This window comes from Papaver somniferum, chromosome 8, assembly GCF_003573695.1.
Source record: "Papaver somniferum cultivar HN1 chromosome 8, ASM357369v1, whole genome shotgun sequence".
Classification (NCBI taxonomy): domain Eukaryota; kingdom Viridiplantae; phylum Streptophyta; class Magnoliopsida; order Ranunculales; family Papaveraceae; genus Papaver; species Papaver somniferum.
This window is the reverse complement of record NC_039365.1, coordinates 30,836,811-30,859,102: the sequence shown is the minus strand read 5'-3', so window position 1 is coordinate 30,859,102 and position 22,292 is coordinate 30,836,811. Positions and strand designations below refer to the sequence as shown.

Sequence of the window (22,292 nt, the reverse complement as noted above, 5' to 3'; positions counted from 1 at the left end):
AAAAGGACATTATTTGGAAAGGATCTTGTTGGAGCACTGCTCGATCGAACTCGCAAGCGTTTCTATCTCAAGCTTGTTTGTCAAGTTTAGTTGTCAAAACTATAAGTCTTGATTTCTAGTCTACTTATAGTTATGTCTCGGATTAGGATAGAATGTGCAGTTGAGCTTTCGACTTCACGACGTTCATTTATTGAAGACGATGTTCTACTAAGGGGAGCTTTGAGGAACTTCATCAACTAAAGGTATGTGGAGACTTGAACTCATTTATCACTCGGAAGTCTATTCTATTAAATCTCCTATTGAGACTAGGTTGTATACCTATGTATACTTGACATTATACACATTTGATATTTCGAGCTGAGTTTAACTTGCTTATATCCTTCTCGAAATATGTGTTGGAAAGCCTTTTTCTTTAACTACGTTCATCAGTATTCTTGACGAAAGTCAAAATATGATCATGTGAAAATCACCTTGTAACATCTTACATGTTTTGTGTGAGACAGTCATTTGATGTAGACTCGGAATGTTTTATATTGGTCATTTGATCACTTGAAAATTAATTGTAAGCTAATAGTTTGTGTGAGACAGCTATTGTCGTCTTCTAAGGATAATGGGAGTTTAGAATAATTAACCATTGTCTAGATATAACACAGTATGCATACCATTATGCAAACTGTTGTAAGAATGATTCAGGTCCGGGAACCAAGTATGCATACCCGCATGCGAACAATTTTAACTGTTAAAGTACGGGAACTAAGTTTGCGTACCCGTTTGCAAATTGTTCCACCTGAGATCACTCCGGAACAACGGTATGCGTACCCGTTTGCAAACTTATGTGGTTAAGTTCTAAAATAGGTTAAGTATGATTTCATACTCATGAACAAATACATTTATATATTAAGGAATGCAATCTTTGCAAAATGTGTCTAAATGTTCTGAATTGATTCTTGTGAATCAAATTCAGTTTTTCTTCAATTGTGTCTTGTATACTTCTGTGAGAATATAAACAATTGAACAACTTTAGGAGTAACACAAGTATAATCATTTGAGTATCATTTGATCTAGAAGTGTTAAGATGAATATGGTTAACACAAAAGTGTTCATATGGCTAACTGTGGTTAACTTTTATTGTGCCAACTTAATATACACGTTTAGGTACGGTTACCCATATCTAAATGAAGGTATATTTCATTTGTGTGTAACAAGCTATGACCATCTAACGATGGAGAGATATTGCTTTGATTTAAGAAAACTTAACTTGAATCTTAAATCAGGATTTCATCCAATAGTGAATATTGATTTCTTTGTTACAAAGTTATCAAACCATGATTTGAAGACTATATAAGGGAGAACTCTAGAAACTGGGAAACCTAATGCTCACACCTTCTGTGTGATACTAGTTTCCACTAGAGTCAATTCTCCTTTAGCCTAGGTTTTTCCTAAAACAATTATAGGTTAACGACTTAAAGACTTCATTGGATTCTGAAGCCAGACTCAACTATTTTCTCTGTGGTTGCGTGTTCTGATCTTACTTGTTCTATCGTATTGAGTACTATCTTCTCTAAGATTTGCTCGAGATTTTTCTCCGATAAGTAAGATATAAAAAGTAATCACAAAGCTCTTAACCTCATTCTTTGTGATTCCACAATAACTTGTTCTACTACCATATAGTTAAGTTATTATGAGGTGATTGATATTTCTAGGTTGTTCTTAGTGAATATAAGACCGGATTATCAATTGGTTCATGTTCACCTTGATTTATCAAAAGACTGAACAAAAACTTCATAGGTATTTTTGTGGGAGACAAATTTATCTATCAGAATAGACTTTTATGTGGGAGACAGATTTGTTTATCAAGTGTTCCAGTTTAGATCGTAGCAGCTCTTAGTTGTGGGTGAGATCAGCTAAGAGAATCAAGTGCGTAGAGTCCTGCTGGGATTCAGAGACGTAAGGAACGTAACTGTACCTTGATCAGTATGAGATTGGTTAGGTATCAACTACATTCCAGTCCGAAGTTAACTTGTAGTAGGCTAGAGTCTGTAGCGGCTTAATACAGTATGGTGTTCAAATCTGTACTAGGTCCCGAGGTTTTTCTGCATTTGCGGTTTCCTCGTTAACAAAACTTCTGGTGTCTGTGTTATTTTCTTTTTCGCATTATATTTTTTTATATAATTGAAATATCACAGGTTGTGCGTAGTTCAATCAATTGTTAAATCCAACCTTTGGCTGTTGATTGAAATTGATTGACACTTGAACATTGGTCTTTGGCACCGTTCAAGTTGTTTTTCATAATAATCAGGCTCGTGGATTTCTATCTGTTGATTTGCGGATTACATTGAGAAACAGAGATATAACTCTTGGATATATTTTACTTGATTGAGTCTTACTCTCTAGTTGATTCTCTTGCAATAATATTATAGTTAGTCCATACATATTTCCTAACTAAATATTGGGTGTGGTTGTTGTACTCCCGCTTTTTCAGAGCTCTTGTACTTTCATAGACTAATTATTAAGGAATATTTGCACTTTTTTTTATCTCTCTCACAAACAATTCTAACACAGCTTTATTCACAAAATCTTATTGGGCTTGTGTATTATCATTATTCTCGAGTGTTAATGAACACCGTTGTTGCTTGAACATTCACGACCTTACTTGGTCAAGTTGATCCATCACTGTATATGGTTTCGTAACCAGACGACTCATAAGTCATATTATTCTTTATGATTCAAGGAAAACTTCTCACATGCTTACATGAATCCTAAAATATGAATTTCATGTAATTAGAGCAGTTATTTATTTTGAACTCCAAGCAACCTTAACTTGAATTTTAAATCTACCATAAGCCTTGATAATATATGTAATAGAGGACTCTATGCAACGGAGATTCTGGTATCCTAGTTGCTACGCTAGAGCCGTCCTCCAGAACCTAGGTTTATTCGTGAAGCCGTATTAGGTTAAACGACTTTGAAGACTTCACTTAGGGATTCGTGAAGCCCAAACATATTTTATTTTACATGATAGTTCTTGTATTCAGATCTTGTACTGGCTATTGTAGTTCACGAACTATACATCAAGAACTATATGGATAGAAATCACAAAGTTCTCTTTGCCTAAATTATTCGTGAACTATGCTCTAAGGCAAAGAACTATACGAAATTGGTAGTACTCTTTGTATAACGGCTTAAGTCTGAGAGCATTCACAACTGTACTAGATCCCAGAGTTTTTCTGCATTTGCGGTTTCCTCGTTAAAAAAATCTTGTTACGTCTTTAATTTTACTTTCCGCAATTATAATTATTGTTTTAGTAATAATTGAAAAATGGAGCAAAAAGTTTAAGAATGGAAAGGAAAAATCTTAGTTCAACCAAGTAAAATGGTTCTTAATAAGGCATTTCTGGACAATATGGCTACCTATCAAATGGGTTGTTTTGTAATTCCTACAAAAAGTTACACAAACTATTGATGCCCTACAAAGGAATTTATGGTGGGGAAAAGACTCTGATAGGAAAGGTTATTACCCCGAATCTTATGTCTGTCTCTGCAAACCCCTTAGTAAAGGTGGATTAGGATTTAGAAATTCCCATAAATTCAATCTGGCAATGATAGCAAAACTAGCTTGGAGACTTTTAACTGAACCAAAGGCCCTACCAAAATATTTCAGAAAAAACTCAGTCTTTAGGTCAAAAACGAACTCTACCAGTTCTTGGATTTGGAAATGCATTAGTAAAGGGATCAAACTAATTGAACAAAATAACATATGGGAAGTATGATATGGACTGAGTATAAACATCTGGGACGACAGATGGATACCAAACCTAGAATTCAGTATGGAACAGATGAAAACCTCAACCAACTCTCATTTAACCCTTGTGGCAGATCTCATTGATCCTGCCACCAGAAAATGGAATGTTACTCTTATTCAATCTCTTTTCCCAACACACTTAGAAGGAAAAATTTGTAATATCAGATTAGCCATTGACAATGAAGCAAAACCTAAATCAGACAAACTCAGGTGGCTTTTAACCAATTCAGGAGATTTCTCAGTGAAATCAATGTATCACAAATTAACAGAACATACAATTAATACTCATAATTCAGGTCGATCTGAGAATTTTTGGAAAGGATTGTGGAGTTTAAACCTGTCTCAGAGAATTAAACTCTTTACTTGGAAATGTCTTCAAAATGCAGTGTCTACTAACCTCAAGCTATCTAGATTCATGACATATGTCTCTCCAAAATGTCCTAGAGAATGCTGATCAAACACTAGAACATACTCTATTTCACTATCCTTATGCACAATATGTCTGGGAACTTAGTCCAAATCCAGTAGAACTCCAATTCAGTGACACTACAGTTTTCCTGGATATTTGCAAAGTTTGGATGGAACATCTTAACAAATTCTTACCTCTGGAAATTATTATGAACAAAATTTGGTTTATTTGGAAAGAAAGATGCGATAAGGTGTTTGAGAATAAGCAGAAAACTAACTCACAATTAGCTCAAGAAATACAAAGACACTTATGCTACTGGAATACCACCAACAATGATAGTCTCACTAGACCTAGAAATAACACACAAAAGATAACCTGGAGGTTACCCAATTTTTCAAAACATAAAGTTAATTATGGTACATCTTGGTCTTTTCATGATAGTCCAGCAGGTTTTGCCATAATTTTGCGTAATGATACAAGAATATTTGAGCAAGGACAAGCAGGACCAATCACAGCAGCATCACCAGAAGAGGCAGAGGCAATATGACTGTTTCATACAGCTAAATGGTAAGAGCAAAGGGCTTATCAAACTTTAGCATCAAAGGCGACTGTAAAAATATTTTTGATTCTCATCCATCTTTTGGAAACATCAAACTATTATGGATGAAGTAAAATTTGAAGTTAGTTATTGTTCTAATTTTTTAGGTTTTTTATTTATTCCAAGAACAACTAACAATCCAGCTGATCTTCTTGTTAAAGAAGCTAAAACTATTCAAAACACTTTTAGTTGGATAATCCAACCTCCTTTTTGTATCTCCGAGGCTCTGAAAGTAGATGTATCAAATGTCAGACACATCTTGACATTAGATGGCTCTACTAGGCAAGATGTAAGGGTTGCTAACCCCCTAGATTAGCTCTTTGAATGATTTTTAACTTGCAAAATAAAAATAAAATAATAATGATTAAAATTAAATACATTGTAGGTTAATCAAAACACTTGGGTTGATCCCTGTAGTTGAGGTCCTGTTTTGAACTTATACTCTATACCAAGTGTATACCTTGTTGTTGTCATCTTCTTGGCAGTATTGGTCTATATTAAATCACACAAAGTATCGGACTTATAGGTTGATATCGAAAAAATTGTGGCGTACTTGGTACCCTCTCATTTCAGCACCCCACTAAACAATAAAATCTTGATCATAACCTTAAAGGCCCAACCTACGTTTTCTATCATAAAACTAATTAAGACTCTTTTAACTATAAACCATGACAATCGGAAATTCAAAAAACGAATTAATAGATGTTATACGTGAGGCAGTGCAAACACATGTGCTCAAAAGATCTTTCATAGATATAGGAGCATCACTCAACTTTATCCCTTTTCACTTAACAAAGCACATTGGCATAATACAAGAAGATGCATCCCTCTCAACTTGACCGCTCAACTAGAATCTATCACATGTCATTAAGAGAACATACAGAAATGACATACAGTTTTCAGCATTACCATACCTTGAAGGAATTGTACTGTGAAAAGTTCTGCAAAACAAGTTTTTCCCTTTGATTAAATCATTTTCTTCGATCAACCAATCAAAACCGAGGGTTTTTCTACCCATATTTTTACTTTTTATCAACAAAATATACCAATGAATACGCGGCTCATGTGTAACTTTTTGGCAGCAAGTTTGTATCTTTCTTACAAAAAGTAACACCTAATACGTGATTCTGTGCGACTCATTATCATCTCTCAAATAATGTGTGATCCCAACCGGAAATGATCTTAACTTAATATCACAAGTTTTGCATTTCTTGTTTGATTGATGTACGACACATGAATCATGTGGGACTCAAATCCGTTTAAGCCCATTAAACGCCAACGAATCTTAACGTAATAGCACTATATTTGCGTTACGCTAAAGATATGTGTTTGACCTTTGTGTGCTTATTGTTAATGCCCAAATTAAGGAAATTGAATAACCGATGAATATTGTTTCTAGTTCGTAAAAAGTATTCTACTATTAGAAAGAACAGTAAAACTAATTGAAACAAAATCCTATTGATATCTCAAAAATAAAGAGATGAAATCAAGATACTGTTTTTTAGGTTCACATGAAGCATCATAACTAATCAATTTTAAAAATTCTTAAACCCTATAGACAATCTCATGCAACACAAACTTACTTCTGCTCAACCACATGAATGCTTCCACGAGCAGAAAAAACCTTCATTGATGGAAAATCACCAAAATTGTCAAACGATTGTCGTATCTTGAATTGAGACTGGGAGGCGGCTGGTCCTGGTTCTAACTTTCTGGATTCTAGTATTATCAAAGGACTATTGACGTCATTGTAGTAGAGTAAATCACCGAAATAATTTAGATAAAAAATTCTACCAAAGAAAACCGGATAAAAACAAGTTAAAAAAAGAATTACCATCCAGAAAGAGAATGTGAAAATTGGGCGTATATATCCTTAATCTTATCACTGATGTATGTTTCCTGCATTGATGTATGTTTCCTTGGATGACGGAAATCCCCTCTCCTCTGTGTTGTTTGTGCTTTAATTAGTGGTGACACCTAAATTGTTTAGCATGATGTTGCTGATGATAGAACCACGCCGACAACCGCTCTAGCTACAAATTAGGATTCCTGTTTTTCGGCTAAAAGATAAGTATGCAACAGCTTAGAAACCCGATCACTTCATATCAAGGTTTGAAAAACAAAAACGGTCACACCCATATACCGTGGTCATGAGGGTCCCCGAATCCCGTGTCTATATAATGCCGATAAATAGTAAATAATGACAGTTTTTCAGGACCGTTTTTCCGTTTTCACACACGTTATAACCGTTTTTCTAAAATTAAATTTTACGTTTTTTCCATCTAAATAACATTTTAACGTAAGTTTTTTAGACCATTTTTCCCGTTTTCACGTCAGTTATAACCGTTTTTTAATAAAAAAGAATATAAAAATATTTTTTTATAATTCTTTATATTTTAAATTAAAGATTAAAAAATTACAACTAATATTTTAAAAATAATAAAATAAAATAAAAATATATAGAAAACGTTATAACAACGTTATTTGACCCGTTATAACTGTTTTCACGCGCGTTGTAACCGTTAGATAGGAATTCCAAACCATAATTCTTTTTCATTTTCTATTTAACCGTTATAACGCCCATTATTTTAGAATAACGTATAAAAAACGCGTTTTTTTCCTAAATAACGCGATTCTCGCCTGAAACGTGCTCACACCCGTCAAAACGCATTATAACGGTCACGGTCAGTGGCCGTGACCTGTTTTTCAAACCTTGCTTCATATCATATGTTTCCAACGTGAACAAAGTTTCCTACACTAACCATTTATTAACTGTAAATCACCTGAGCCGTGACCTGTTTTTCAAACCTTGCTTTATATAATATGTTTCCAACATGAACAAAGTTTCCCACACTAATCATACAAGCGAACTGCCGGAACATATTCAGCTGCAGCGTTTTAATTTGCCTGATCAATTTTGCTCATTTACTGCTCTGCTCATTGGTTTTATTTTGTTTTTTACAGGTAACCAATTCGTACCATAAGCGTCAATAGTTGAGTCGACCACTCCTATATGTCACAGTCAATGTAGTCAATATCGGCCGTATTGGCCGATATATCGGGGATATTTCGGATATCGGCCCAGAACGATACGATAAGAAGGATATCGGGGATACGATATTCGCCCGATAATATCGGCCGTATCGGTCGAATATCAGCCGTATCGGTCGATACGAAATTTTCCTACATTTCCCGATATGAGACGGTATTGGTCGTTTTCTATAAAGTTTAAGGTTAATTTTGGCGAAGAAAGTCTTCCAGGTGGTAGTAGAGGTGCATGTAGCTCTCGAAGCAAGTTACTAAAGTTACTCTTTTGTTTTTTTGATAAAATTGATGTTATCTATTATATCTTATCCGAAAATGTGTGGAGAAAATGTTTAATATAAAATTATAGTCTCTAAATCTAGAACCGATATTATACCGATATTTCAACGATAATATCCCCGATATAAAATCGTACCAGTGTATCGGTCCCGACCGAGATGAACCGATATCCGATATTAACTACATTGGTCACAGTCCACAAACAACAAAAGGTCTCACGCCAACCACAATTTGAATCTGAGAAGATCTCTCACGAGTCAGAACTCTCAAACCATTTTTATTTTTTTGTGAGATTTTGAGTTCTAGCCACTTTAGAAAGAATGGATGTCACCTTATTACTATCTTTTAAAATACTAGATCACCGCTGTCACGATGGGGAGGGTCGGCCGAAGAAAAACGAAACACCATTATGCGTAATGGTGTTATACGGCTAAAATTGATATGCATATAATTTATGATAGTTTACATAGATTTCTCCCATTTTTATGCATCTTTTCTGGTGGTTTGCATCAATTTATCCCATGTGCTACGTATCCTTTATGGTGGTTTGCATCAATTTTCCCATGTATTATGCATCATTTGTGGTGCTTTACATAATGACTATGCATTAAATTTTAAAAGTCATCATCGAAATTTTCGTAAAAACATTGAATTTTATATTGTTGTTTGTACTCGTTGTGTAGAGTTTTTAAAATCCTTTACAATGACATAAAATTTGTGAAATTTTAAGGCACGGATTTCTAGATATGTTATATTAAAGTTTGGTTGTCAATTATACCAAAAAAATATGATGAACAAGGAGTTCTGATAATTAGACTAAAAGAGGAGGACATTTTAGGTTTTTCATGTCCCAAAGAATAACACCAAATTTTCAATCTTTTTATCAAATTGAACATTTGTGTTAGTCTATATTTTACAAAAAAAAATGGACATACAAGGAACTCCCTCCTTCCGGCCCTCCGGTCGGTCAAATAACCAATTAACAATCTGCAGTTTTTGATTTAACTGTCCATTTTTGCACCCACTTCTTAGCGAAAATTTAAAGCCGGGATTCATATAGTCCTCTTCTTTATTTTTTGATTTGATTCTATAATTACCATCATACGTACATTTCCTCTCACCTAATAATTCCAGAATCATGGATCCAGGAAAGATTTCCTATCACCTGGACATTTAGAAATAACTCTGGAATGATAGATACAAGACAGATTCTCAAGTTACAGTACAATACAACGCCAATGCTAATTAATTCTAGACCAAATATTCTAACCCACGCAAAATAGAGTAAAGGTCATGGAAATTCACTATTTCCAGGAAAGGGGCAAACAGGGTCTGAAACGTTAAAAACTGGCAGAAAGGTGCGAGTTGGACTCGCTGAAACTCACCGAGTTAACCAAACCCGGTTTTCCCTAACTTACCCTCCCTAGTCGAGTTAGGTTAACTACCCTGGTTAGGTTAGCTCCTACGATACTGTACTCTCAGCTGCTTCATCCTTGATTTAGATCCCAACTGTACAACCTCAAAACCACCTGCAATACATTACTTCCATGAACTGCAACAAATACAGCTCTTTCACCACTGCCAGCAAAAAATCAACTAATACACATTTTCTTAACATTCATCTACTTCTGCTCAGTCATTCACCACTGCCAGCAAACCTTGACATGTCTCAGTTCCATTGCTTGCAGCTGTTGTTCTCCATTTCTCACAATTCAGTACCACCATCAATTCCTTCAATGCATTTCTCTGCTGTAGATTTTCTTCACTGAAACAACAGCACCAATACTCCTAAGACATCTTCCCTGTGTCTGTCACCAACATCATTTCAGATAACCCTCAATCCAAGTCGAACCCCACTTAAGCCTTGTTTGCAAACCCAACCAACTCCACCAACTCCTCTTTCAGTTCACAAACTCATAAAAATCTCTAATAGCGGCAGCACAATTTTACCTGATGTTCTTTCTACTGATTTATAGGGTTCAAATTCGAACAGAACCCAAAATTTACTATAAACCCAATTCATTCACACAAAACCATCAGCTACTCACCAAAACAAAACTAAAACATACATCTCACCTATTTAAGGTACAAATCCATTTCTTTCTTGTAATCCTGTTATAGTGCATTTAAGTCCGGAGATGATTCGTATATGAAAACATTTACTCTTAACAGTCTAAAACATGTTTCGTGCATGAAACATCTTTGACAGAGCTCCATAAATTATAAATGAGCACAAGTCATCTGCGAGAACAAAATCCAAATAAGTTAATACGCCTATAGACTAGTTGACCCAATTTATTTTAGACGATCCTTCTATTGTCTAACCAATTTTTTTTATGCGACATTCAGGGAAGCTACCCAATTTATATTATGTGACATTCAACCAAGCTACGCAATTTTTTTATGAGACATTGAGAGAAGTGTACCCTTTTCGTGATATAAAACCAGTTACGATACACTAATTGTGTTAAGAATATGGTGGTGAGGATTGTCAAAAGCATGTCTTTGCTAAAATATTTCTAATGTGCGGTATGCAGATTTTCTAATTCTACCATCTAATTTTGTGATAAAAGAAATGATGCAACATACCAGGAATTTGAGGTGTAGTTAGCCGCTTTCCGAAGTATTTGAGTAACCAAACCCTTAACAGATATACCAACAAGTTTTCCAACTGAAGTTGGGTTAATATTCATATTTCTAATCACAAATGCTCTTAAAAGCAGTAAAGATTAGAAATATAAAGACTAAACCAGTTCAATTAGGAGTCTTCCTTTCACATTCTTAGTACCCAATGCAAGACCGTTATTTACATGAATAAAAAAAGAAACACCTACTGACTGAAAAGGAGAGCTCGGTGTTAGCAAATCATAGAGAAAAAATTACCTTGCGCTCAATATGGCCAGAACAACCAATCTGATGAATGTAAAATTCATGATTCTTTGGAAGGTCACAATTAGACATAAGTGGCAGGAATTAGCAGAAGAATTAAGTGAACATGGAAAAACACTTGGCTGATGAAAATATCTGTATATTTCATTTTTGATCTATCCGTTAAAGGTCTAAAAGTCTATCCGTAAAAGGTTCAAAAGTCTAAATGAATATGACCATGGAAATGTGAGCATGTACCAATCCATCTTAGCGATTCTGGTTTCGCAATCTAACTGTCCAGCTAACAATCAGCTAACAATCACCTAATAGTTTTAAACATCTGAACTATTTAACAAACCAACCAAAATGTTTTAAATTATACTCTTTTGGTCATCTGTGAGCAAACCTTATGGACTAATTAAGTGTCAATCTATACTAACTCTCTACATTACATTTGCAGCATCCAAACTCAATAAATTCGAAACTAGTCATATACAGTAATAGATAGCACATCCCTTCTTAGTGATCAGTCACCCCTGCTTCCTAGGATGGTAACGATACCGGTAAAGGAGAAAAACAAATTCCTATGAACAGAAAAACAAAATAGTAGTCTCTTTCCGTCAATATCCCTAACATGTCGTACAAAAATTCACTTATGGAAACTTATGACACATTTTATCAAACATCCATCGTGCATACCAAAAAAAATTTCACATCCATATGAACGAAATTACAAAAACTAAGTTTTTCTTCGAACCCAACGTTCAATGTACATTTCCGTGGATTAAATTGGAGCAAATTCATAATTTTCCAAATTTCAACTTTAATAGAAACTAATTTTAGAAAACCCTAATTTCAATTTCACAGTCGGGAATTCACGATTTCAGTGGCGATTTCAATTCAACCATAAATTACAAAAATGGAAAATTAACACAACACATCGTGCAGTTCAAGTAAAATAATGGATTGGGTTATATTTACTTACTTGTTTCGACGATCGAATTAACCCCAATCTCCTTCGTCTTCAACTTTCCTCGTCTGCAAATAAAGGATTCTTAATCATGAACAGTTATTATCAATATGAAATCTGTGAACAAAGGGTGATTTAAGGAATAATTATGAAATCATCAATAGTAAAGTGATCGACTTATCTTCTCTTTTCTTTCTCCCCATCTGTTTTCTTTTTCCTTCGAATCTAGGAAATGAAAAATGAAGACATGTTCGAACAAAGGTGGCAGACATGTTAACCTTAACCTTAACTAGGGAGGGTAGGTTAGGGAAGACCGGGTTTGGTTAACTCGGCGAGTTTCAGCGAGTCCAATTCGCACCTTTCTGCTAAAGTTCAAGTTAGCCTCTCATAGAACTGTCCCTGCCCTTGAGTGCTCGCCAGTAACCTCAATTAAATATGGTTCTACTGACCTGGACCTGGAGGTGGCAGGTTAGTTCGGGTCGAGATCGTCTGTGCCACTGCTTGTGTGTGCCCTATGTGCCATACCAATAGAAACACGCCACATCATTCCTCTCATTAACCATGACTAACTAAATAGATTTTCTATTTATACAACACTAATCGATTAGGAAAGATAATTAATTAGTTAAAGAAGATATTACAAATCCAAGAGAAAATACCGTGTTTCTATTGGTGTGGCACATAGGACACACCCAAGCAGTTAGGGCTGCACATGGGTCGGGTTGGGTCGGGTTTGGCCTCACCCACCACCCGACCCACTGATGGTGGGTAATTGAACTTTTCACCCGCAACCGACCCACCATAACAATGGGTCGCTTTTCACCCAACCCACAATAAGGCGGGTTGGGTCGGGTCGGGTGGTGGGTTACCCGTCATATTTTATATCTTGCGGGAAATTGAAATCAATTTCAAATGAATCCCTAGATTTATTTAGAAAGTCAAGAACAATCAACAGTACATAGAGTTCAACTAGTTGGGAACAAGTTTTAAGTTGATTCATACCTTCAGTTCACTAATCAAGATTCAAGAACAACGAATTGACGAAGGAAGAAGAGTCTCTGTGACTCTGTCTCTGAGAAGGAGAGAAGAAGAGGCCGAAGTGATAGGTGTGGGCTGCGAGTGCGATGCTTAGTTAGGGTTAGGTATTTTATTTTTTCAATCCAATGGCTGAGATTCATTCTAGGATAGAAAATCTAAGGGGTAGCATGCTAGGGAATATTGGGCGGGTTGGTGGGTCGGGTCGGGTGAAGGAAGTTCCTACCCGCAACCGACCCAACATACGGTGGGTTTTCACGTGCCTCACCCATAGTCGACCCATACCTAGGTGGGTCGGTTCGGGTACGGGTATTTTTCGACGGGTGTGGGTCGGGTCGGCGGGTCGAGTCGGTTATGTGCAGCCCTACAAGCAGTGGCACAGACGATCTGGACCCGGTTAGTTCTAGTTCGAACTTTCTGGATTTGAGTATTGTCCGAAGACTGCGGATGTCATAATAGTGCCGTGATTAAAAAAAACTCGCAGAAGTAGTTTAAAGTGAGAATTCCACCGTAGATGATTTGAGAAAAAAGTTAGGAATAAAAAAAATCCCAAAAGGTGTGACTATGAACCCAATGTCGACCTCTATTTCAAAATATCCTTTAAGTTTATCATTTTATTATGTTCCTTGAGAGCGTCCACAGTGGTACGATCATAACCAAAGATCAAAGACCAAAACAAACGATCAAATTTGAGTTTAGTCTGGTGTTTGACGTTACGGGTGAAAGACCAAATTTGATCGAGCGTACACTATATATTCGCCTGGTGTGGGGCGTGGGATATACGTCCGCTTGATTGGGGAGATTCTTAAAAAAAAAAAAAACAAAAAAAAAAAGAAGTGGGGCGGAGGTATAAAGCCCGCCCCACAAAAAATTTTTGGAAAACAAAGAATGGGGCGGGGGTATAATGCCCGCCCCATACAAAATTAAAAATAAAAATAAAAAATGGGGCGTAGACTTTACGTACGCCCCATGTGAAGCGTAAACTTTACGTACGCCTGGTGTGGTGCGGGGACTTTACGTACGCCTGGTGTGGGACGTAGATTATATAACCGCCTGGTGGTGGGGCGTGAACTATATGACCGCTCGACTATATCTGGGTTTGGTCTTGATCGCCGACCAAATTTGGTCTGAGTTTTACTCTTTGATCAAATTTTGATCGATGGTCCGTCTCACTACGCCAGCCCATTCGACTAGAAATTTGCTCTTAGTCGTCCACTGCAGTTGCTCTGAGCGACTGAAATCCCACTTTGTGTTTGGTTGTTCTCTAGCTAGTGGTGACACATTTTGGTGATAGAAATTAGCTAAACTGCACGATGTTGCTGATGATAGAACCACGCCGACAACGGCTCTAGCTACAAACTAGGATTCCTATTTTTCGGCTAAAAGATAAGCAAGTAACAAGGTTAGAAACCCGAAGAAAGATACTGGAATATACCCTGATAAACGGACGGTGAGCCGGAACCTTATTAACCTGCAGAGCATTTGCATGTTGATCATTCATTTATTGCTCTTGCATTGTGTCATAGCCTCATCACTGCACAGGGTTTATATTCAGTGTAGATTTCATCCCGTTCATAATTCAGCTCATTTATTTTATTTTATTTTATTTTATATAGGTGACCCATTTCTACAGTAAAAAACACAATAAACCAATTATGAGGAGAAAAAAAATGCTCAATCCTCAATTCTGGGTTCCAAATCCCAATTATGTAATTGGCATCAGATATCCTCGCACCTAATAACTCCAGAATCATGGATGCGGGAAAGATTTCCTATTACACCCAGACATAAGTAACAACTCTAGAATCATAGATAGGAAACACATTCTCAAGATCTACCCACGCAATACATGTGCCTAGTACAACATATAATAGCTGGGACCTTGTGTTGTGGCTATAACATTTGCGTCACCCCCCAACCCCAATCATGAAAATTAGCTATAAAATCACCCTTGGTGCCAAAATTTGTGGTGGATAATTGGATAGTCTGCCACTCTACCTTCTTAATTTTCAATCCACCAAGAAATCATAACCTAACCAACAGACCAAGTACTCAAGGGCAATGACAACCAGTGATAGTGGTAGTAGTAGTTATTACGTTTTGTAGTTGTCAATAATATTCCAAAATCCATATCCATCTAACCGTTGAACCTTCTAGGAAATTTCCTTGATTCCGCCCTCTCTTAAAAATCCCATTCACTATATAAAAAGATCTCCGAAATCTCTCCCTCATAAATTCACTATATATCAACAAAAATTTGCAAAACCCCACTTCTCCACAACACGAATCCTAAACAATGAGTTCTTCTACACAACAACTAGCAGCAGTAGGCGGCAGAGAAACTTCATCTGATATCAATCAACCAAGTACATCTGATCATCGTTCAATGAAGATCCGGAGGTTAGACATCAACCCAAAGGGAATGGATGATAGCAGGAAGAAATTGACGAAACTTTTGTTGAATGTGACGATTGAAAGAAGTTTAGGACCTGTTCAAGTTATAACATCATCAGAGAAAAGTGTTGAGGAATTGATTAAATCTGCTTTAGAGATTTATGTTAAAGAGAAAAGAAGACCTTTGTTGATTGAAACTAATCCTAATTCATTTGAACTTCATTACTCTCAGTTCTGCTTAGAAAGTAAATCTTGATTAATCTTTTTCTTTCTTTAATCTCTTGATTAATCTTGGCTTAATCTTTTTCTTATGATTTTCTTGATTAGAAAACGTTATTTACGGTTTTTTCAGATAGATGTGAGAAAACGGTTCTCAAATGATTAATGCACGTGTACCGGATACGATTATTAATGGTTTTTTTTTTTTTGTTGCTATGATTAATGCAGGCTTGAATCCGGCAGAGAAATTGATAAGTTTGGGATCAAGGAATTTCTTTTTGTGTTTGAAACCGACGGTGATAGTAAAGTCCATCTCATGCTCCAATGAAGCTAATCAGAAGGAAGCAAACAAGTCATCATATTTTATGTGGACTAGATTCATGGATTTCCTACTGTAGACTTTTCTTCAGCTGAGTTATTTTCTGTTTATTGGAGGGAGGGGTGCATTTCTGTTGTATATCGCTGACTGCATAGTGGACTAGCAAGTGCCATACAATTTCGGTCTCTTCGTTTGGTGGTCTACAAGCTATCATGATATTTGGCTAATTTAACATTTTTGGAATGGGTGCCAACATTCGATACCGAATGACAATTTTTACCTTTGAAATATGAAAAGTGAAAACCCAAACATAGTAAATGGGTCGTAATTACGGTGTTCTAAATGTTTTCTTTCCCGTTGAGAGAGATTCTAAAGTAGAGTGTGCTTGACGCCTCGAGTGCTTGCGGGTAGAGGTGTAAACACGGCTGTGTCAGCACGGGCACAGCCCAGCCCAGCATGTGAGACATCCCAACACGACACATCAAGTTAGTTTAATGTGTTGTGCTGGGTTAGGATAATCGGCACAGCGGCACAACACGTGGCACGGATAAACACATGATACAACACGGCACAACACGCTAACAAAGCACGTCATATCATATATAAAGTTGCACAATATTGTACAATACTACATATATTTTCGTATATTTCAAAAAGCAGTGTTAATTCTAACCATTTTTTGACATTCTATATTCATCATGTCGATTTATTTCAATAACAACATATATAGTATCTACATATGTTGAAAATATTTAGTTTGAAAAATGTAAAACAAATGCGCCAGGCACAACACGCCCTCCAGCACGTCACAATATAGCACTCCTTAATTTTTGGCATGGTACAACACGACACATAGCACAACGGGCTGTCCTCTAAATGGGTTGTGTTGTGTTGTGTTGTGCCAACACGTTTTACACCTCTACTTGTAGGGACGGATCCAACAAATCTTTTGGGTACTATTTTTGTGTAAGGGCAAGTTTTATTGTGGAATCCAAGCTATTTCAAGTTTGGAAAAATTATGGAATGTAACGTCTAATGGTTCTCAAGTTGATCTACATTGGTATACATAATCATCAAGATATATGTCATTCTTTGGAACGATGCTCAATGGAATGTAACATCTAATAGCTTTCAGGCACATAGTTAAATCATCTAGTGGAGAAATATTTACCATTTTATGGTTCATCTGGAAACATAGATGTTCAGTGGTTTTTGAGAAAATAAATCCAAATCCAAATTTTCAGCATATGTCTACCAAACTATAACAAAAAAATTTAGAGATCTAACATGTAGTCCAATAATATTTTTGATAACAATTGTAAAACTTTTATATTGTATTTGCTAGTTTTAATATATTTACTTTTCCCATAAAAAAATCACCCTTATTCCATGGAGGTGAGGAGGGATATGATCGACGGTGTAAGTGAAGCCGCATACTGGTGGATGAACTTGGTGAGTGTCAATTGCGGACCTAATTTGTCTTGACCAGGCTCTAGCCAGGGTCAATTCGATGCCATTGGAATTGGCACAGATATATCCATCACTTCAGAATCTAAATTCTGCTGCGGTTCACATGTGTATGTGATTCATCATGTACTAATGTCATATGAATTTCCGTCTTAGTCAGATTTGGACAATAATTACGTGCATTCCAATAGTGTAAACTTCATCTCCATGTGACACATGTCCCTGGATGCCAAACATGGAAAATGAGTGCTCGCTAGTGACTGCTAAATTAACATCAATCAAACAAGAATGAAGTTTCAGGATGGTTCTACTCTCTTGTGGCGGCTGGAGTGATGATGCTTAAGGTGGGTCGTGTTTTGAACTTGGACTTCCAGGTGGCTGGTCCTGTTTCTAATTTTTTAGATTCTAGTACAGTAGTGGTAACGTAAACACAGATTTGGTTAAAAAGATCAAAATAAACAATTCCTAAGTGAAAAGGATATTTAGATTTTGATATTGTTTAAATGGATAAAAATATAAAAGTAGCCAGGATGTAAACAGTTTCATCTACCCATTTTCAAATATATTTTTTTATTTTTAATTTACATCAAAATATATCCAGTTTCATCCTTGTTATTTTTTTAGTGTCCATTTATCCATACTAATTTTTACTCGTCTATTTGGACCATGTTTTAAAAACATTTGGACAAATGACCAATTTTGTGTAGAGTAAAATCCGAAAAGAATTTAGAAAATGAATTCTACCCCGCAGGCAATTTGAGAAACAAAAACTAGAAAAAGAAATATCCTAAAAGAGACGTGTGAAAAACTGGATTCAGTGTCATTCCTTGAATGACTGAAATCCTTCTCTGTGTTTGGTTGTACTCTAATTAGTGGTGACACCTTTTGGCGATAAACACCTTAAGCTGCATGATGTTGCCGTGATGGAACCACGCCGACAACCGCTCTAGCTACGAACCAGGATTCCTGTTTTTCGGCTAAAAGATAAGTAACACATCTTAGGAATAAGATATAGATTCTAGGAATATACTCTGTCCCTGACAAGCGGACGGTGAGCCAGAACTTGTTAAGCTGCATGCAGCGCTTTTGTCTGTCAGATCAATTTTGCTCATTTACTGCTGTTGCTGCCTTGTGGCACACAGCACAGGGTCTATATTTATGCACGCACCTCAGAGATAAATAAATAAATTTTAGTTTATGAGCGACTCCATTAGTCTATGCAGTAGGTACCCAAAAAAAAAAACTCTTATAGCCAGAAAATGTGGTCGATAATTTTCAATCAACCAAGAAATCGTAACCAACTAAGTACTCGAGGGCAATGAGAACAGTGGTAGTAGTAGTTATTACGTTTTGTAATTGTCAATCAGTATCCATCCAACCGTTGAACTTTCTAGGAAACTTCCTTGATTCCCTCCCTCTCTTAGAAATCCATCCAGTTCACTATATAAAAAATCTCGAAAATCTCTCTCTTAGAAATCCATCCAGTTCACTATATAAAAAATCTCGAAAATCTCTCTTCACGAAATATATCAAAGAAAAGAAAATCTTCCGTTTTGCAAAACCCTCACTTCCATTTCTCCACTACACGAACCCTAAACAATGAGTTCATCTACTTCTCCTACACAACAATTAGCAGCAGTAGGCGGCAGAGAAACCACATCTGATCATCGTTCAATGAAGATCCGGAGGTTAGAAATCAACCCAAAGGGAATGGATGATAACAAGAAGAAACTGACGAAACTTTTGTTGAATGTGACGATTGAAAGAAGCTTAGGACCAGTTCAAGTTATAACATCATCAGAGAAAAGTGTCGAAGAATTGATTAAATCGGCTTTAGAGATTTATGTTAAAGAGAAAAGAAGACCATTATTGATTGAAACTAATCCTAATTCGTTTGAGCTTCATTACTCTCAATTCTGCTTAGAAAGTAAGTCCCTCTTTTTTTTTTTCTTTAATCTCTTGATTAGAAAACGTTATATACCGGTTTTTCGGATGGGATGTGACAAAAACGGTTCTACAATGATTAATGAATTTTTGGTGTAAATGCAGGCTTGAATCCGGCAGAGAAATTGATAAGTTTGGGATCAAGGAATTTCTTTTTGTGTTTGAAACCGACGGTGATAGTAAAGTCCATCTCATGCTCCAATGAAGCTAATCAGAAGGAAGCAAACAAGTCATCATATTTTATGTGGACTAGATTCATGGATTTCCTACCGTAGACTGTTCTTTTCAAGTATTTTTCTTTTTGTGACTTTACTTTGTAGGGATGCATGTCTGTTGTATATTATTGACTGCACATGTAAATTAATATTGTAGTAGCAAGAGCCATAGAATTGGTGGTAGTTGGATCTGAATTTCAGCCTCTCTGTCTAATGTTTTACGAAAGGTCTATAAAAACCATGATATATGGGGCAAGTTTATTGCCATCATATAGGATGTAAATTTTGTCCGGCCGTCCGAGGCTCAGTATCGTCCGTCCTGTCTCATGACAATTTATGGGTGACCGTGGTTCTTTACGGGCTGGCCCGACCTAGCCTATTCAAATAAGAGGGCGGGCACATGCCACCTGTTAGCCCGCCAGTGTTACCCATTTACCTAGTTTAAGTGACTGTTCTCATTTGTTTTATCCTAAAATATACTTGGTACATATACTTAATACAGTCAACCCTTATAGTCCTCATACGTATTTCTTAACTTTTACTCCATAAGAGTCTAAATTTGTTAACCATATCGAGAAAATATTGAGCAAAATCTAAGGCAGTTTCCTTTTCTAATGATTCAGGAAAAATTATAGGAAGTTTGGTTTATCTTATTCCCATCTCAATTCTCGTATTTGATTATGAATTTTAAGTAAAACTTGTATATTACTTTCTTTTTATTTTTAATAATATATATGTATAATATATATTTGTTTGTAATATTCAAGGCCCTCCCAGTCCTACCCGTCCGAGCCCAAATTACAAAACAGGTTTGGATAGGCCATCGGTACTAACTGTAGATAAATAACCCTGCCCGCCCGACCCTTTTATTTTCATGAATAAGAGATATTTCGGCCCGCCCTATACCGTCTCATTTAATAAATAGGCCGGGCTGCCCGGCCCGGCCCAATTTATACCCTACCATCATATTTCCGGATTTTTTCCCTCAGTTTATTAAAGCGAAAAATGTAATTACAAAAATTACAAGGGGCTCAAAGACCCACCACCCCCATAAATCAAAGGGGTAAATGAAATAACTTCGAGAAAAGCTTAAAATAGCTTCTAAAAAACAAGAAAATTGTCACCACTTAGAAGAAAAAGAAAGTGGAAGAGTTATCAACGTCCGCCAGTTCTCCTCCGTCTTCCTTTTGGATTGACAATTTTATACGGGTTACTCTTATTACACAAGAGAAAAAAATATTGCCACAGTGTTTGTATCCTCCGGACAATCATAAAATTCTCCATCTTCATCTTCATCCGAAGCGTAACTATCAGGAATAAACTTGATAGGAATTTGAGTTTGGTTAGATTGAGTAGGCCTAGGTGACTTCCTCTTTTGAACCTTGAGGCCCAAACTACTAATATCTGGAGAAGCATCCAAAATATTCCCCTCCAAATCAGTCTTACCATCCAACATCCCATGAGCTAGGAGAGAAACTTCTCGCTGAGATTTCATAGCGGCCAAACGTGCACGAAAAAAATCCGAGCTTTTCTTTACTTCCAATCAGGCGTTGGCTGCAAATTATCAGCCCCATTAGGTCCCTTCTTTGCAAGTAAATCCGATCCTTGATTTGTTTCCAAATCCTTGTTTGGATCGGATTTCTCCAAGCTAGACTCCCCAATAACTATAATATTATCTTGCCTACATTCACGGCTTGGAGTTTGGCTAGTATTCATAGCCACTCTCTTTGCTTCCTTCCTGGATAGAATATCCTCATCAACATCACCCCACTTTTTAGAGCCAATACTTCCATCTGAATCATCCGTTAAGTCTTTCATATCCTTTTCCTCTTCCTTTTCCATATTTTGACTAAAATTATCATTAGCAAGGCCTAACTCGCTAGCAAGAACATCAAATTGGTTTTTGTTTACAACACCTTCGAACTTATTAAATCATTCACAAGAGGAGTAAAAGTAAATGAAATAATATTATTTCCAATCAAACTCATATCCTGAGTTTTATTCAAAATTGAATGTTTACTCCTTACCTGCTGCCAATCATTTGGAGCTTGAACACTTTTAGAACTACCACTTTGTGCACTAGTACCCACAAAATTTTCACCAATAGGATTATCTTCCTTAGTACCATTCGTATTATCCTGGGATTTTTTTGAAACCTTATCAGCTGTTGCTTGTTGCGTCACTATAGGTTGCTTGGCAGCAGCGTTCTCTTCAATTACATCTTGTTTGGCCCTAGCCAAAACATCCATAGTAGCTCGGTAGTTAGCTCAGCGGCAGCCAATTCCTCTTGAAGTTGTGTAGATTTCTCCACCCTCCCAGCATTCTCTCCAATATTCTTGCCTTTATTCTTCTTTTCCTGCCAGTTTTGGTTATTTGTGTATTTGTCAACAGGTGCAACATTCCTCAGAACTTTCTTGTTGGCGGGCTTCTTTTTGCACTCATCTTCATCATGACCTATAATACGATAGTGTAAGCAAAACTTAGGGCATTTTGGTATATCCAAATATTGCCAAAAGCTGTTACCACCTGAGTTCAGTTTGATTCTCTCAGGAATATGCTTCGCAAAATCAACGTCAACTAGGACTGAAGCAAAGTTGCCAAACTCTAAATTTAATCAACAACAATCGATATCCCTATTACCTTACCCATTGATAGTAAAGACTTCTTTGTCCATAACTCAACAGCAAGCCCCGGGAACCTAATCCAAACTGCTGCGTGAGATGTAGGT

The 22,292-nt window shown here is 36.4% G+C and overlaps 2 protein-coding genes and 1 long non-coding RNA gene across 3 annotated transcripts; 2 read left to right on the top strand and 1 right to left on the bottom strand.

The window, feature by feature from the left end:
- Positions 1-9,420: 9,420 nt before the first annotated feature.
- On the bottom strand, positions 9,421-11,709 carry LOC113301431. The gene is made up of 2 exons (XR_003336315.1): positions 10,723-11,709; positions 9,421-10,374 (listed from the first exon to the last, which is right to left on the bottom strand). It is a non-coding gene; the product is annotated as an uncharacterized LOC113301431 (long non-coding RNA).
- A 3,482-nt stretch (positions 11,710-15,191) lies between these two features.
- LOC113304772 (uncharacterized protein At4g22758-like) lies at positions 15,192-16,613 on the top strand. The gene is made up of 2 exons (XM_026553911.1): positions 15,192-15,645; positions 15,848-16,613. Exons 1-2 carry the CDS (start codon positions 15,303-15,305, stop codon positions 16,015-16,017), a joined length of 513 nt encoding a protein of 170 aa, XP_026409696.1. The 5' UTR covers positions 15,192-15,302; the 3' UTR covers positions 16,018-16,613.
- Positions 16,614-18,871: 2,258 nt separating this feature from the next.
- On the top strand, positions 18,872-19,847 carry LOC113304773 (uncharacterized protein At4g22758-like). Its single transcript, XM_026553912.1, has 2 exons — positions 18,872-19,332; positions 19,455-19,847. The coding sequence occupies exons 1-2, from the start codon at positions 19,005-19,007 to the stop codon at positions 19,622-19,624; spliced, it is 498 nt and encodes a 165-aa protein (XP_026409697.1). The 5' UTR covers positions 18,872-19,004; the 3' UTR covers positions 19,625-19,847.
- The last annotated feature ends 2,445 nt before the right edge of the window (positions 19,848-22,292 follow it).

Excerpts from the sequence above, each read along its gene's own strand:
- LOC113304772 (XM_026553911.1), top strand. The coding sequence starts at position 15,303 with ATGAGTTCTTCTACACAACAACTAGCAGCAGTAGGCGGCAGAGAAACT. Across the intron at positions 15,646-15,847 it reads CTCTCAGTTCTGCTTAGAAA|GCTTGAATCCGGCAGAGAAA; the intron begins GTAAATCTTGAT and ends TGATTAATGCAG.
- LOC113304773 (XM_026553912.1), top strand. The coding sequence starts at position 19,005 with ATGAGTTCATCTACTTCTCCTACACAACAATTAGCAGCAGTAGGCGGC. Across the intron at positions 19,333-19,454 it reads CTCTCAATTCTGCTTAGAAA|GCTTGAATCCGGCAGAGAAA; the intron begins GTAAGTCCCTCT and ends GTGTAAATGCAG.